This window comes from Thalia democratica, chromosome 1 (genome assembly GCF_965202585.1).
Source record: "Thalia democratica chromosome 1, ktThaDemo2.hap1.1, whole genome shotgun sequence".
Lineage (NCBI taxonomy): Eukaryota > Metazoa > Chordata > Thaliacea > Salpida > Salpidae > Thalia > Thalia democratica.
The window spans coordinates 88,155,471-88,170,488 of record NC_139165.1 but is presented as its reverse complement, the minus strand read 5'-3'; the positions used below and the strand labels follow the sequence as shown (position 1 = coordinate 88,170,488).

The following is a 15,018-nucleotide window of genomic DNA, read 5'->3' as shown; positions in this document are numbered from 1 at the left end:
TAGCTTGTAACGTGGGAGACTGTTGTTTGTTTTATTTGATTGTTTATTTGCAGTGAAGTGTTGTATCAGTTTTGTGAAACATTTTTGTCTTAAGGTTGTTATATTAAACTAAGTAAAAAACTCAACTTTTATGAGTTAAATATGTAAAGCTTCTTAATTGACGAGCTAAATTTAGATATTTAAACTTTTCTGAAAGCAGTTGTCTTTAAGCTGCTAAATAGTTATTCGTGTTTGATTTTTGACTACATATAGTCGAAGTCACCATAACTTTCAAAATATAAATATAAAGTACTTAAACTTGTTTTTTTTACACAACAGTAATTTTGTGCAAAATTTTTAAAATTTCACAACGTGTTTCTAAACTTAAATAAATATTTTTAAGACATTTTAAAATAAAATGTTTCACCTGTTTCGTTGTAATAACCAAGTCCGATTCTGTCATCCAAGCTATGATTTTCGGTTTTGTTGATTTTAACACCATCAACAAACCAATCGATATTTTTTCTTTCATTTTTCCGCGGTTTAGTAAGGAAATCACACTGATATTGTTGGTTTGAGTTTAGACCAGTTTTTTTACCGTTTATCTTCGGGTAGCAATCTGTATAAAATCATAAACTTAAATTGAAAATGCTATGACTTTGTATAAAAAATAAAATATTAATACTTTATATTAAACGTTTAAAACTCTACAAAAAAAAATATTAAGCAAAAGTTTATAAGGTAATATCAACTTACAAAACTTTGTTAAACGGCTTACATAATAGCTTATCGTAAGGGAAAAAGCTAATAGTTTTTAATCATAAAACCAATATTACTATTTTTATAATAAGAAGTAAAAAAGTTGAAGTTTTACCGGTAAGTAAAATGCAAGAAAAAAATATCAGTGCACAAATCTTTGTATACATTTATTTTGTCAGGTTTTAAATTCTAAAATTGAGTTATTAATTTTAATACTCTTTTTTTATCAAAAATTTACTAAGTCAAAATTACATAAATACTCATAAAAAAAAGTTATACGTATTTTTGCTTTAGATAAATATTTAAAAATTTACTGAAAACAATAAAATCTAAACATAAGGTTATTATATTTTAAATTTTTTAAATAGTATAGTACCTGGTTTGTTAAAAACTAGTAAAAGTGCTTTAATAGTATTTAAGACACTTTTTTATAAATATAATTACTAATGTAGAGTAGTAATTTTTTTGTTTAAATTGATTTTTTTTGTATTTAAAAATTGATATGAAACTCTAAATGGGTATATTTTATGTTCAACCTCCATAAAAGTTCTGTAAATATTTTTAAATGTAAAAGTTTAGTTATAAAAGCCAAAGAAACAAAAACCATGTTCCTATTTTACAAATATGGGAAGTAGTTTTCAAATTTTCTTAATTTTTTACTAATAAAAATATGAAACATTTTCAATAAAAAAACGAAAATAACCCAATTAACTAGTTAGCTTTAGTCAAATTTATTACTTTGTAGAAAAAACTATCAAAATCGATTTGTGCTCATATATGTAAAAAGTTTGAATGTTCAATAATTATGTTTAAGTTTTATTTTTCAAATAAACTATCAAAACATCGAGCAATAACATTCTTAACTTATGCTAGTTATTTATTATGTTTAAAACAAAAAAATTGATGATTAAGATTTTGACTGTAAACTTAGCATATAACAGAAAATTCAAGACTTTAATTATCTAACTTTAAACTATTTTACTTTTGAATAAATCTTACTGGCTGTACTACCAAGTTAAAACCTGCTTCGTTTATATAAAAGATATACAAATAAAAGCAAAAACGCAAAGCATTGATATTTTTAACACATTTAAATAGCGCATTATAATATCAACATAAGTTTATGTTAAACAGATTAAAGTTATGATTTAAACTTTTGTGTTGTTTTTTAACATAGTAAATTTTGTTAAAATAAGCTAAAAAATTGCAAACAATCAAGTTTATGCTGCTTTTTGAACATTTTAGTAAAATAGTATTAAATGAACTTTACTAGATTTATTTATTTATTTTTGTTTAAAGAGTACAAAAAAGCTTCAACTACTATAGACAAAGAGCAATGTATTTTAACAATATTTACTTGCTATATAACATAAAAATTTCTAGTAAATATTAGAGTCTAGTATCTACTAATAATTTTTATGCTATATAGCAAGTGAAAATTGTTTAAATTCTAGTAACTAGACGAACTTTAACACTTTTATAAATACATAAAGACAGTTTTATAAGAAAAATACAACAAAAATGTTTCGTTGTTTATTAGGTAAGAGATATTTATAGATTTATAAAAAAACAACTACATGTTGTAAATTGTGTTCAACTTATGTTCTTTTTGTCTTCCGAAATGAAGAAAAATATACAAAACATGATTTTTACTTATTTTTATCTTAAAATCAAACTAAGTTTTTAAAAAAAAAATTTTAAAATATGTTTTGTACATATAAACTTATAAAATTACGTGAAAACTCTTTTTAACAAATCCGCCTAGCTAATAATTTTTTCTGATAAATCTGACCTATCAATTAGAAAAATTACCTAGTTCAGCTTTGAAAGCTTTAAATTTTTTTCACTGTGTTTATAAACTTATAATATATATTAGTGTTTCAAAACAACTAAACTTTTTCTAAAGTTGCCATAAATTAACAGAAAACAGATAAGAAAGAGATTTTTGTTTGATAACTAAAAGTAATAAAAATACGATTTCTAAACTATATATGCTTTCTTTATATCATACTATATTTTTTATATATATTATATACATATTCAAAGTATATAAGCTCTTATATAAACCGCCGAGTTATACACATAGTTTTAATACATTTAATTTTTTATCGTGTTTGTTACGTAGTAACTATAAACATAGCAAAGCAATTCTTATAGAGAAATAAAGATAACAAGCTACAACACAGTTTTTTTTGTTGTAAGTTTAAGCCGTTTTTACCATTTATTAGAAAATTAGTTTTGTTAACAAAAGTGTAAAACTACCCGAAAGAAATTAAAAGCATACCCAAGCGAAGATTGATTATAAAAAACAGATTGTTGGTATAATAAATAAAGAATTTCTTTCGTACACCAGGTCCTAGAGACCTAAAACCAACTATTCTGAGCGTTTTTGTCTTTCAATAAACATAGACATACTTTGTTTCACTAAAATAAAGGTAGCAGTTTAAGAAACACTTAGAGTTTATATAATTAAAATTTTATACCGGTTTTCTTATGTTTGCAGTATTTTCCAATAAATTTATATATAATAAATAAACTTTACATTTTTATTTTATAAAAGTTTGTTTGAAAAAATTATTTAAAACTTGAGTTAAACTTTTACTGAAAGACTTAAATTAAGATACTCATTAGGTTATGACAGTTTCAACCGGTAACTAAAGCCTCAGTCGCATAAAATTTAAAAAATATCCACCTTACTTTCAGTTATAAAAATAGTAATGTAGAAATACAAACTAAAACAATAAAAACTATATAGTCTCTCAATTACTTGCTTTACTAGTTAGGAAATAAAACAAAAATAACACTTTCATGTTATTATACTGTTTTCCAGCCACAATTATAAGCGTTTCACGTTCAAATAAGCATTTGAGATCATGTTTTCTATAAATTTTTATCCGCTTGCAACATACATCAGCAGAGGAGAATAACATATGTTTACTTCACTTAAAGCAATTGAGCTCTCTGCATATCACATTGTTTTGAACAAACATTCCACATTGCTGCATTTGTTTGCTTGCTAGTAGATTTGTTCATGATGGCTAGTGAAAGGTAAATTTACATTAATTTTTTGCTTAACTTTAATTTTTACTACTTAGCTATTTTCAGTTTAATTTTTTTTAATAGTTTATTACTGAGTTTTTGCTGTAGAGGTATTTCAAAGTTTTATTTTCAAACTTTTGCAAATTATATCCACTTTAGTACTTGTTTTGTTTTACAAAAACAAAGTGTTAGTTAAATACATTAAAAGCTTAACAAACATAGCTAAACTTGATTTAGAATTTAAATAAATTTAGTTTACAGTCAAATATGAATTGTTAATACTTAAAAGAAAGTATCTTATTTTTTTTCGAAAACTAATAAACTCATGTCGTTTAAGATTAGTTTTTTTTGTACTGGTATAGTGAATTTATTTTTACATAAAACCAGCTATAATTTATATACTTCTAATACATCATATAAACAAAATGATATTTTTTTTTGCACTAAATTAAGTTGATAATCGTTACTTTTTGAAATATTTTCTTTTAGAGTAAAGTTTTACTTTAAAAACTACTTAAAATTAAAATTTTACTAAAAAAGTTTTACTTTAAAGCAACATTATATACTTATTTTAACTTTTTTTACATTTTAACCAAAACTGTTAAGTTAAAGCATTTTTAAAAACCTAAAATAAAAAAAAACATATGTTTATTTGAAAAATTATATAACTTTTTTTAGTAGGTTTGCTGAACGAATTTTTTTCTATTTAATTTTTTGTCATTTTTAGTTTATATAAACAATATAACAGAGAGTTATGGATTTTTTACAAAAATTAATTATAAATAAAAACATAAAACAAAAACTTTAGTCAAAATTATTCATCAAAAAGACTTAGGCTTAATACTAATCAACATGAGGTTTCGAGTTAAGTTGAATATTTTTATATCACAAAAATCTTAACATTTTTAATGTAAAAGTGATATAATTTGATTATGTAACCTTAAACAAGAAGCTACACATGATTTGAAATTTTAGAAAAGTGAAAACTTTCTGACTTTTTTTAATAAGTTTACAAAAGTATTTTTTTATTTACGATAATTTTAATAAGCTTATTTTATAACAATATTTCAAATTGGTTTTAATACACTTAGAAAATCAGTAATAAATACAAATAATGAACCTTATAACAACCCACACATTAAACGACCTACGTTTAATTCGCTTTATCACAAAAAACCACGTTATTGCAAAGCTTTACCACAGCAAAAGGTTTTACTATTTATATAAAAACTTAGTCAAAATTGCTGTAAATTTTTTATTTCCTTTTTTTAAATAAAAAAATATTTTGTTTAATGTTAATCAGTTTGTAAACTATTCATTATTGTTTACCACTGAACAGATTAAATGCAGAACACAAAAAGTTCATGTAAATTTAAATGTTGCACTCTATTATTCATAACCTTTAAATTAACCTGCTTAAACAAAGTTCAGTAACATTACATTGCAACTTACTCATTTTTAAACAAACAATGACGTCATGATACTTAACATTTTACAAACAGTGACGTCACAATAGTACCGAAGGACAAGGTGCACAAGTTTGTGAAGGATTGCGTGGTGAAGGCGGGTGCCAAGGAGAGCCACGGTTCGGACCTGGCCGACCTGCTGACCACCGCAGACCACAGGGGACACTTCAGCCATGGACTCAACAGGCTCGGTACGTTCGTTTGATTATTTAATATAGTTGAAAATATTTACAACCTACTTTATTGATTTATTTTCTAAGTACGTTTATGTATGCTTACCAAATAAATATAAAAGCTGCCAAAAGTAAGAAAACTTGTTTAGTAGTTTTGTTAATTATTTTAGCTGTTAAGTTAACTAGCTACGTTAGTTTGTTTTGTGTTTGATTTTTTGTTTATAACTAATATATTCCAAACAATCAAAATTCTCGGGGCCAAAATATACTTATTTGTTTTAGTGGTTTTATGTTTTGTTATTTTGAAAATTTGTTAAACAGCTATTCACACGTTGTTTATAAAAAAAGATTAAGGGACAATTTTAACTCGGTTTTAAAAATATTGTTTAAATTTAAGTAAAAACCTTTCCTACAAACTTTTCTCGTTATTTTTCCACTGCTATTTACTTATATACTGCTAAAAAAAACTTAGCAAATTCCTTCCTAATTTTGAACGCCTAAGTATGCCAGACGTAACAAGCGTAAATCTTAAAGTAAAAAAACAAATAATTTATCTTTTTACTCAAGAAAGATCTACAGAGACACATGTTTTCACTAACAGAGATATACGTGAACGATCTAGTGAGTGGGATAATGGATAAGGAGGGTGAACCCACTATTGAGAAGGAGTCAGTATCAACAGCGCTGGTGAACGGCAACAACTTACTTGGACCCGCTATTGGAAAGTTCTGCATGCGGCTCGCTATCAAGGTATTTTGTTTTTAAGTTTGTGCACTTTGGATTTTCTATCGGCTATTTTCATTTTGAAACGTACTTAAAAATTTTGATTATCTCGACTTATATTGTTTTGTTCAGTTTTTGTGTTCTTATAGAAATTATTATTTATTTTTCATTATTCTTTTAGCATCTTAAATACTATATAACTTAAAACTTTTTTTTATTAAAAGTAGTTTTTAATTTAAATTATCAAGAACAGTTGGCTACAAAATAAAGTTAATCAATTTGTATTTGTGTGAAAAAAACTTATTTGCTTTTAATAAAAGTGTCAGTTTGATTAAAATGATCTTTTTTAACCTAAACTGCTTAAAGTTTTTGGTGTTTGAAAAAAGTTTTTCAAGTTTTAAAACTCTCATGAAATATCTTATTGTTTAAATTAATTTAATATATAATTAGTTTATACATTAAGTATAAGTAAAATTACTTATTTACATCTTTAACTACTTAGTTTACAATTCTTTCCTAGTAAAATAAAAATAAAAAATAAAAACAAAGTTTTTCAAAATATGATAAAGAATTTCTTTTTGTTAATGTAGTTTTTCTTAAAAGTAATGCACGTTATATTTAAGTTTAAATGTAAATTTAAGGTTGCTTTCTAAACTTGTTAGTTTATTTAAGTCCATCGTCGATTTTAAACGGTAAAAACTGAAATTTGGAAGTTCGTATGTTTCCAATAAGTTAGCATAAATATATTAGCTAAAAAAGCGTGAAAAGACATAAACCTTTAGTATTTTTTACATAAAAACTCCGTAGTCTTTTGAATATGTTTCTTAGATTTTCACAACTATTTTCTTTTATTTTCTTGATTTTATGGTTTTTGTAGTGTTTTTGGTTTTATCAAAACTTTTGTTGATTTTAAAGCCTATATACTTTTAAGAAATATTTTTTAAAATATTTTATATAATTATAAATACTAATCGCTTTGGATATGCTGTTTTTTAGAAATTAACAACTAGATTACTATATTATGTTAGCTTTTACATTATAAACTTTCTAATTTTAAGTTTACAACTTATCAATATTTTTATAAGCTTTTCCTCAAAAAAACCTGTACTTAAAAATTAAAAACAATTAATATATTTTCCAAAAAAAAAAGTTAAAGGTATTTAAATATTAAAATAAAGTATTTAAATATCAATTTCTCAGGTTTTTGTTTAAAATACTACCGAATTAAAAAAATTAAACCTAAAAAAGCAACAGAGACAGACATATGTATGAGTTCTAAGTTTTTATTCTATATATTTTTCAAAGCTAAACAGACTGGCTAAGGTTTCAATTCTCATTACTTAATAATGTTTCTAGAAAGCAAAAGAGACGGGCATAGGCATGGTTACTTGCCACAAGTCTAATCATTACGGAATCGCTGGTTACTATTCACTCATGGCTGGGGATGAGGGACTTATTGTTAGTTTGTAATAAAAATATTGGTATGATAAATTAACTCTTAAAATCGTGCAAAACAAAAAGTTAAACGACTTTTCGCAGTAAAAGCTTTCTTTAAGCTTTTGTTTTGTAAGTATGATAGGTCAAAAGTTTTTAATAGACTGAAGTATTGAATTTTCATAAATAGTATATTTAAATTATAGTGTTATAAGTACTGTAAAGTTTTTGTAAATATTAAGTTATGTACTGAAGATTTGTTGTTAATTAAATTCTTAATTTAAGTAGCGATGAACTGAAGTAATTTTTACGATTTATTTGGAATCAAATAGTTTTTAATTAGAGTGTATTTTATTGATTTGTTTTAATTTGCAAGTTTTGATGTGATTCAAGCTTCTTAGAAGTTTCTTAGGAGTTTAAAATTCAATAGTTTTACTATATATCGGTTTGTAGTGAAAAAAAAAATTGACCACATATTAGGTTCTAAACATAGTCTAAATTGCACATAAAAACTATAAGGCTTGCTGTACTAACTATTATTATAAACTTAATTTAATTTTTACAGCCAATATCAAAACTACGCAGTCGATTATCTTTAAACAAATGCACTTTTTTTCAAAAGTTTATTTAGTTAAAAACTTACCTAATATTTTTTAATTTCAATTCCTTAGATAGAGGGTTTTAACTAACTTGTTATAAGGTTTTTATATTTAGCTTATTAACGCTTTTTATAATATTTTAGCATATAAAAGCGTAGTTAAAAGTACTAAAACTGATTATGTAAATAATTTATTTTGAGGAAACAAATTAATTTAATATCTATAGTTAATAAACACTTTCAAAATAAAATTTAACCAAAGGAAAGTATTCAACATAATATAAATTATGTTAACAGAAGTTAGTTAAACTAAAACAAAATATATAAATAAATACCAAAATATCCAGCATGTAATATTTTAATATCATTTAAAATTAAAAGTGTGAGAAAACTTTACGAGGTCTTATTTTTATAAACAATGTTGAACTTTTTTTGTGTGTGTTTTAAAAGAGCTTTAAAAATTCATATCAACATTCAAAAAATAAAAGTTACATAGTAAAAGTTATCAAGTAATTACATCTACTTACTAGACTTTAAACATAAGTTTCAGTAAAACGTAATTTTGAAAGCATTGCATTCTTGAAAAAAGTTAAAATTTGTTCAAGTAACAATCGTTGCTATATAAATGCGTATAACAGCATTTCTACATGGCCTTGATGGCTCAACGGTAGCGCTTGCTCTCAAAACACAAAACGAGTATATTCGGGTTCGAACCCGGCTGTCTGCACATAAATATTACGTGATGAACAGAATGTCGCCCCAGTCTGAATTAATTCTGCTGACTGACTTCCTCTGATAATATTTTTGTTATTAAATTTGTATCAATGTGTTTATTTTTAACTTAAATCGTTTAATAAATGGTTGTAAAACGGTGGCTTGTTTTATGAACTTCAAAAACATACACTATAACGTCACTATAACATCCGTAGTTTACTTAAGGACATAACGCTTACAAACGCATAAACTAAATAAGCACAACTAATTTTTAAAAATGACTAAAGTGCATGCGTGTTATGGTCCATGAAGAGTTAATTGTGACGTCATGTATATTTTTTACACTTTTAACAAAGGGGATGTCGTTCACCAACACGTCGCCACTAGTGGTGCCAACGAGAGCTAGGGAGTGTACATATGGGACCAACCCGATCGCTTTCACCAGCCCCTGCAGTAACCATGACAACTTCACCCTTGATATGGCAACTTCGACCGTCGCAGTGGGAAAAATTGAACTTCAAAAGAGGTGGGTTTGGATTAAAAAGATGACAGATAGTTCTAAGTGTATGTAACAGTTAATAAATAAAAAGTTTTATAACAGTTTTATTTTATTTAAGTTTATTTTATTTATAATAATGTTATAACTTAATTTTTTTTTAGCTGTCTTATAACTTTTTGAAACCGAACACTTATTTCTATGGGCTTTTACTTTACACTTTATGCAAAGACTTTATAACGAGCCGTGGTAACAATGAGAACATAAAAACAGTAGGAATATTAATTGTTAAGATAGTATGTTTAAACCAATAAGTTAATTAATAACTTTTCACAATTAACTTTAAAATTCTTGTGTGTTTACTAATAAACTCAGTTTAAAAATATATAATTGTCATGTATATGCTATACACTTAACGCATTAGTTTTGACCGTAACAAGTTATTATTAAAAGCTTTAATAATAATAATATTAAAAGGTATTAATTTAGTAATAATGACATAGGTATCAAAAACTTAACTTTGAGTATTATTTTAAAAACACATACTTCAAAGAATGTATAATTTGTTGCACAAGCAATTGTTTCATATAGCTTATTGCTATCATATTCAGTTAAATTAATGTCACATTTTGCAATAAGTTGTTAAAGCCCTTTAACTTGGCTCAGTAAAAACTAAATCAGTTAACTTATTTCTATTATATATATTTATATGTATAGCTATCTGATAGACTATTAACAGTAATGTTAATAAAAAGACATTCTAAACTAGAATAGTATATAAGTCTTTGTTGAACTCTTTTTAGCTTAAAGTAACAAAATATATAGAATAATGTTACTATTTTCGACCAGTATTAAAAAAGGTTATTTTAGTTTTAGTTGTTACAAATGCAGCTATAATTAACTTTTGTTTTGTTGATTTCAAAACTTTAGTTTTGTTGGTTTTTTTAGTTTGAAGCGTTTGAATTTTTTAATTATAGTAATTGCTTTTTACATAACAAAGTGTTTTTTTCTAGCTGCATGGTTTTGTTTTTAGGTTTTAATTTCTAGAGCAATCATTTAAACAGTAGCGCTTTTTGTTAGCAATTTTAGTTTATCATCATGTTTTAAATAGTCTACTTAATTTAGTAGTTTTGCTAGTTGCAATTTAGTCTTTTTTGAAGTGTTAAAATTTAAGATATGACGTCACAATTCAGGGAATTTCCCACACAAACGCCACGCCCAACGTGAACAACCCACGCAGCAGGGAGCAAATAATGGGGACCAACCCCATCGCTTTCGGGACGACGGGACCCCGCGAAAACAGGTTCGTCTTGGACATGGCGACCAGCACCGTTGCTAGGGGAAAGATCGAGGTTGCTAACAGGTTGGGGAATTTTCTAGACTTCAAGCGCTTTAGTTCTTTTAATTTTGTGATTGGAGAGGTTAAGGTCAAGTAGTTTAAATCTTTTAGAGTTTTTTTTTTGCCAGCTTAAGGTTATATTCAGAAAATAACATTGAAGTTTGTTTATTAAAGTACATTTGTTAGTATAAAATGGGAGTTCTTAAGATTAAGTTGCTACTTTGTAACAATAGTTTAATTAAATTATGAGTTTTTATTTGTAAACTAAAAGAGGTTTTATATTTTAATGAATAAAATGACTTTTATTAAATAGAATTAAATTTTAGGGTTTTTTTTAAACAGCTGTACGAAATTTTTTAAGCAAAAAAATTGTTTTAATTAAATTTTAAGGTTTTTTTGTATTAAAATACATTCATGTATATTTATTTAATATTTTTTACAGTTGAATAACAAAAACTATAGAGTACAGTTAATGTTGACAAAGTTTAAAACAATCTTAAGTTTATACCGTAAAATATCTCTGTTTTTATATAGAATAGTCAAAATCCCTTACAGTAAAGTTAAACTTAAAAACAAATTGAATTTATATAAGTTATAAATAGAATTTTAGTTAAGCATGTTTTTTTGTTTTATTTGTCTTAAATAGAGAAAATAATGTCTTAAATATAGGCCATATGTTCAATTTTGAGTCTTAGTTATAATTTTGCATTTAAAAAAGTAATCTTAATAGAAACTTTACATTTTTGTTCAAAATATACTAAAATACAGTTTTTTTGAACTTGTTTGTTTACTTGCTTTTATGCTACAGCATCCTCATAAAATTTATTTGTTGGTAAATGTTTGTTCATAGCAAACAATATTTTTATTCTTAGTAAATTTTAAAGTTTAATGCAGCCTTATGCTTGCTGTTAAAAACTTATTATGCAAAAAACTAAACAAGAAAAAAAATCTCAGTTAAACTTTTACAAGTATTTTTTTATGACAGATTTTATTACTTTTGTAATTTTGTTTAACTACGGTTATTGTTTTAATTGAATATAAATGAATTAATAAAACTATGTACAAATTTGTTTTTTTTTTACAAAATACTGTTTTAAAATATTTAGAGGTACTAATATATTATCATCGAATGATTGAAAGTAAAAACTACTTTTATTAGTTCATAACGCACGTCATTTTAAATAATATTTTTAAAACAAATGTAAGTATAAGCCATATACAGAGGGTTTACTCTAACATTTAATAAAATAAAAACAAATAACAAGAAATCGTTTATATGTATTTATAATTTTTACTACACGCTGTTGTTTATAAAGTAATTTTTGTTTAACTCAAATTACTTGTAGTTGTAGTTATGTTTGTTAACCATATACATTTAAGTTATTTGAAACACTATCATAAAAAATTGTAAAATTTTCACAGAAAAGGGGACAAGATGCCGAGGGGTTGGGGAGCCGATCGTCATGGCAACGAGACCGACGAACCCGGTGAAGTTTTAGAGGGGGGAGGGCTGCTACCACTTGGCGGGGCTGAAGAATGCGGAGGGTATAAAGGTTTTTTTTTCTCTAATTTTTATTTCAGCTAGTAAAAGTAAGCAACTAGATTTGAAATTATTCAAGTTCAAAGATTGTTTCAGTAAATATAGTTTTAATAATATAATATACTTGTAAGGTACCAATAAAGTTATCCTTAATTTATTTTGTAACTATAGACATAGAATATTTTATTATTAATTATTGTAACTATAGTAAAAAAGTATGGTATCACAAACGCTTTAAAACAAAAAAAAAGTAGACAGCTTAAGTGTTATGAATGATCTATACTTTTAAAGTAACGTAGTGCTCAATATTACGCAATTTTAATAACAAAATTTGTTCAATTTAAAAAAATAAAATACTTCCTACAGGATACGGGTTAGCGATGATGGTTGAAATATTGTGCGCGTCTCTTTCGGGAGCCACTTACGGAAAGAATGTCAGAAAGTGGGGATCTACTGATAGAATTGCTGATCTGGTTTGCTTTTTTTTTAAATTTTTCAATCAATTTTTCTTTATCTTTTTTGAAAATTTTGAAAAATGTTTTGTAAAGTAGGTTTTTGAAATACTTTAAACAGAAATTTCAGACATGATTTATTCAAAAACATTTTTATTTAAAATATGTTTAAATAAAAATGTTTTTCAATGAATCATGTCTAAAGTTTCTGATTAATATATGTAATAAAAAAAAAATATAAAAAACTTTTTTTCTTCCACTATATGCTTGTATTGTTGTTTTATTTATTTGGCAAAGATTTAAATTTAGTTTATTGAAACAATGTCTTAGAAATTAAAATTATCTGACATGATTAACCCGATCATTTCTAAGCTTATTATTTCTTACCTGATCATTTTTAACCCAATAATTTCAACTGATCATTTCTTACCCGATCATGTCTAAATCGATCATATCTAACCCAATCATTTCTGACCCGATCTAACACGATCATTTCTAACTCGGTCATTCTGATTCAATCAGTATTTTCTTAGATATAGTCTATGACTCCATTAGTAACCACTCTTGACAATGGTACTTAGTCTTTACTTCAAAACCAGGATCTAACCGGCTTAACCAGTTTTCTACTTTAAAAAATGGAGATTGGTCTGAAAGACTTTAACATCATACATACATTGTATTACTAACGTTATATCTTACTTTTTGGATAGTTTATAACTTTGTTCGGTCAGAATTTTAAGACTGAGCTGTTGTATTATTTCTTTTGTCAGCTTTTATAAAACTAAATAAACTAAAACTTTTTAAATTTTGTTCAATTAATACAAATAAAAGAAAAGTTAGGTAAATTTTAAATATTTTATTACGCTCCTCTAATGAGTGTTTATAATAGTTTTGTAATTGCTTTTGTACTCTACACAAATAAAAAAGCTATCTGACAGTCAGAACTATATATTTTTTTAAATCGCAATATACTTGTTGTCAAAAGTCATAAAAATCAATTCCTTATGTTATTACTGTTAACTTCTCCCACTATAAAAATTTTATACTTTCTGTCATAAAAAAACCTTCAAACTATTTTTTTCCAACTTTTTCCATTTTTTCACCACAATAATTTTTTTTCACCCACAGGGTCAGTGCTTCATAGCGATCAACCCTGAAATGTTCGCTCCCGGCTTCCAACCGCGCATGGACGACCTCATGCGGATGGTGAGGAACCTCGTGCCCAGTGATGCGGAACGACCGGTGCTGGTGGCCGGCGACCCGGAACGCATTCACATGAAAAAGTGCGCGGAAATCGGGGGCATTCCCTACCATAAGAACGTCGTCGCCCACATGGTTTGTTTGTGTAACATATTTTATTATTTCATGTTAGTTAATAAACTGTTATATTGTTTAAATGTAAAACTTTGAGAGAAAATTTAATATTATAGTTTTTTCGATTTGGTTAAAATGTCGCTTAAAAGCTCAAACTTTCAGAATTATGAAATTTACATTAGTTTTGTACGTTTATATTTAACTTTATTTACATATTTTTTTGTCTACTTTTTAAATTTTGTACATATTGTTTGTTGAACGACAAAAATACGCTCAAAATGTTTGACCCAAGGACCTGGTGTACAAAAAACCTTACTGTTATTGAGTCGCTTACGTTTTTGAACAGTTTAACGTCTTATACAGGACAGTTATAGTTAAGTTTAAAGCGGGTTATTGGTTTATATGTAAAATATTTAAGTATTTCTTGTCAAAACTGTAAGAATACCTAAAAAAGTATTTTATTGTGACATTTTTACAAAAGTGAAACTTGATAAAACAAATAATTTTATTCTTTTTGATAATCACTAACAATACAGAAAAAAAATTGCGTCGAAATGGAAACTTTACCACGAATTTTAGTCACCCATTTTTAATTCTCTTTTAACAAATTTCAATTTTATTTTTGTACTAAAAAAAACATATTAATAATCAAGTAAACAAACACATTTTTACAGAACTCAGTTGGAAAAAAGTTGTCAATTCCACCTATGTGATTTGAATTCGTATTTTTTAACTTTTTATGTATATTTGGTATTTTTTCTTTAGTCATTAAGCAATTTGATTTTCAATTTCTTTATATACCTAATCATACTCTTTTTAAGTTTTTATCATGTACCTTTTTTAATTGAAGTTTTATAAAGGGTGTAGCTTAATTTTTGTATGTTAAACAACTTATATTATGTAATTTAATAGTGCAAAAGTAATACTGTTTTATAAATGTAAATACATTTGTAGTATCATAAAAAGTATACAATTTTATTAAAAAACCGTTA

General features: G+C 25.5%; 1 protein-coding gene across 2 annotated transcripts; it reads left to right on the top strand.

Moving 5' to 3' along the window:
* The first annotated feature begins 3,727 nt into the window (after window positions 1–3,727).
* On the top strand, window positions 3,728–15,018 carry LOC145828872 (putative oxidoreductase YjmC). 2 transcript variants are annotated; one of them, XM_082936626.1, is made up of 9 exons: window positions 3,728–3,786; window positions 5,280–5,434; window positions 6,018–6,166; window positions 7,496–7,597; window positions 10,575–10,744; window positions 12,143–12,273; window positions 12,627–12,733; window positions 13,841–14,047; window positions 14,701–15,018. In XM_082936626.1, the coding sequence occupies exons 1-9, from the start codon at window positions 3,770–3,772 to the stop codon at window positions 14,737–14,739; spliced, it is 1,077 nt and encodes a 358-aa protein (XP_082792752.1). In that variant the 5' UTR covers window positions 3,728–3,769; the 3' UTR covers window positions 14,740–15,018. The 2 variants fall into 2 exon arrangements, with proteins under 2 accessions (XP_082792752.1, XP_082792747.1); XM_082936621.1 differs by lacking the exon at window positions 10,575–10,744 and adding an exon at window positions 9,242–9,411.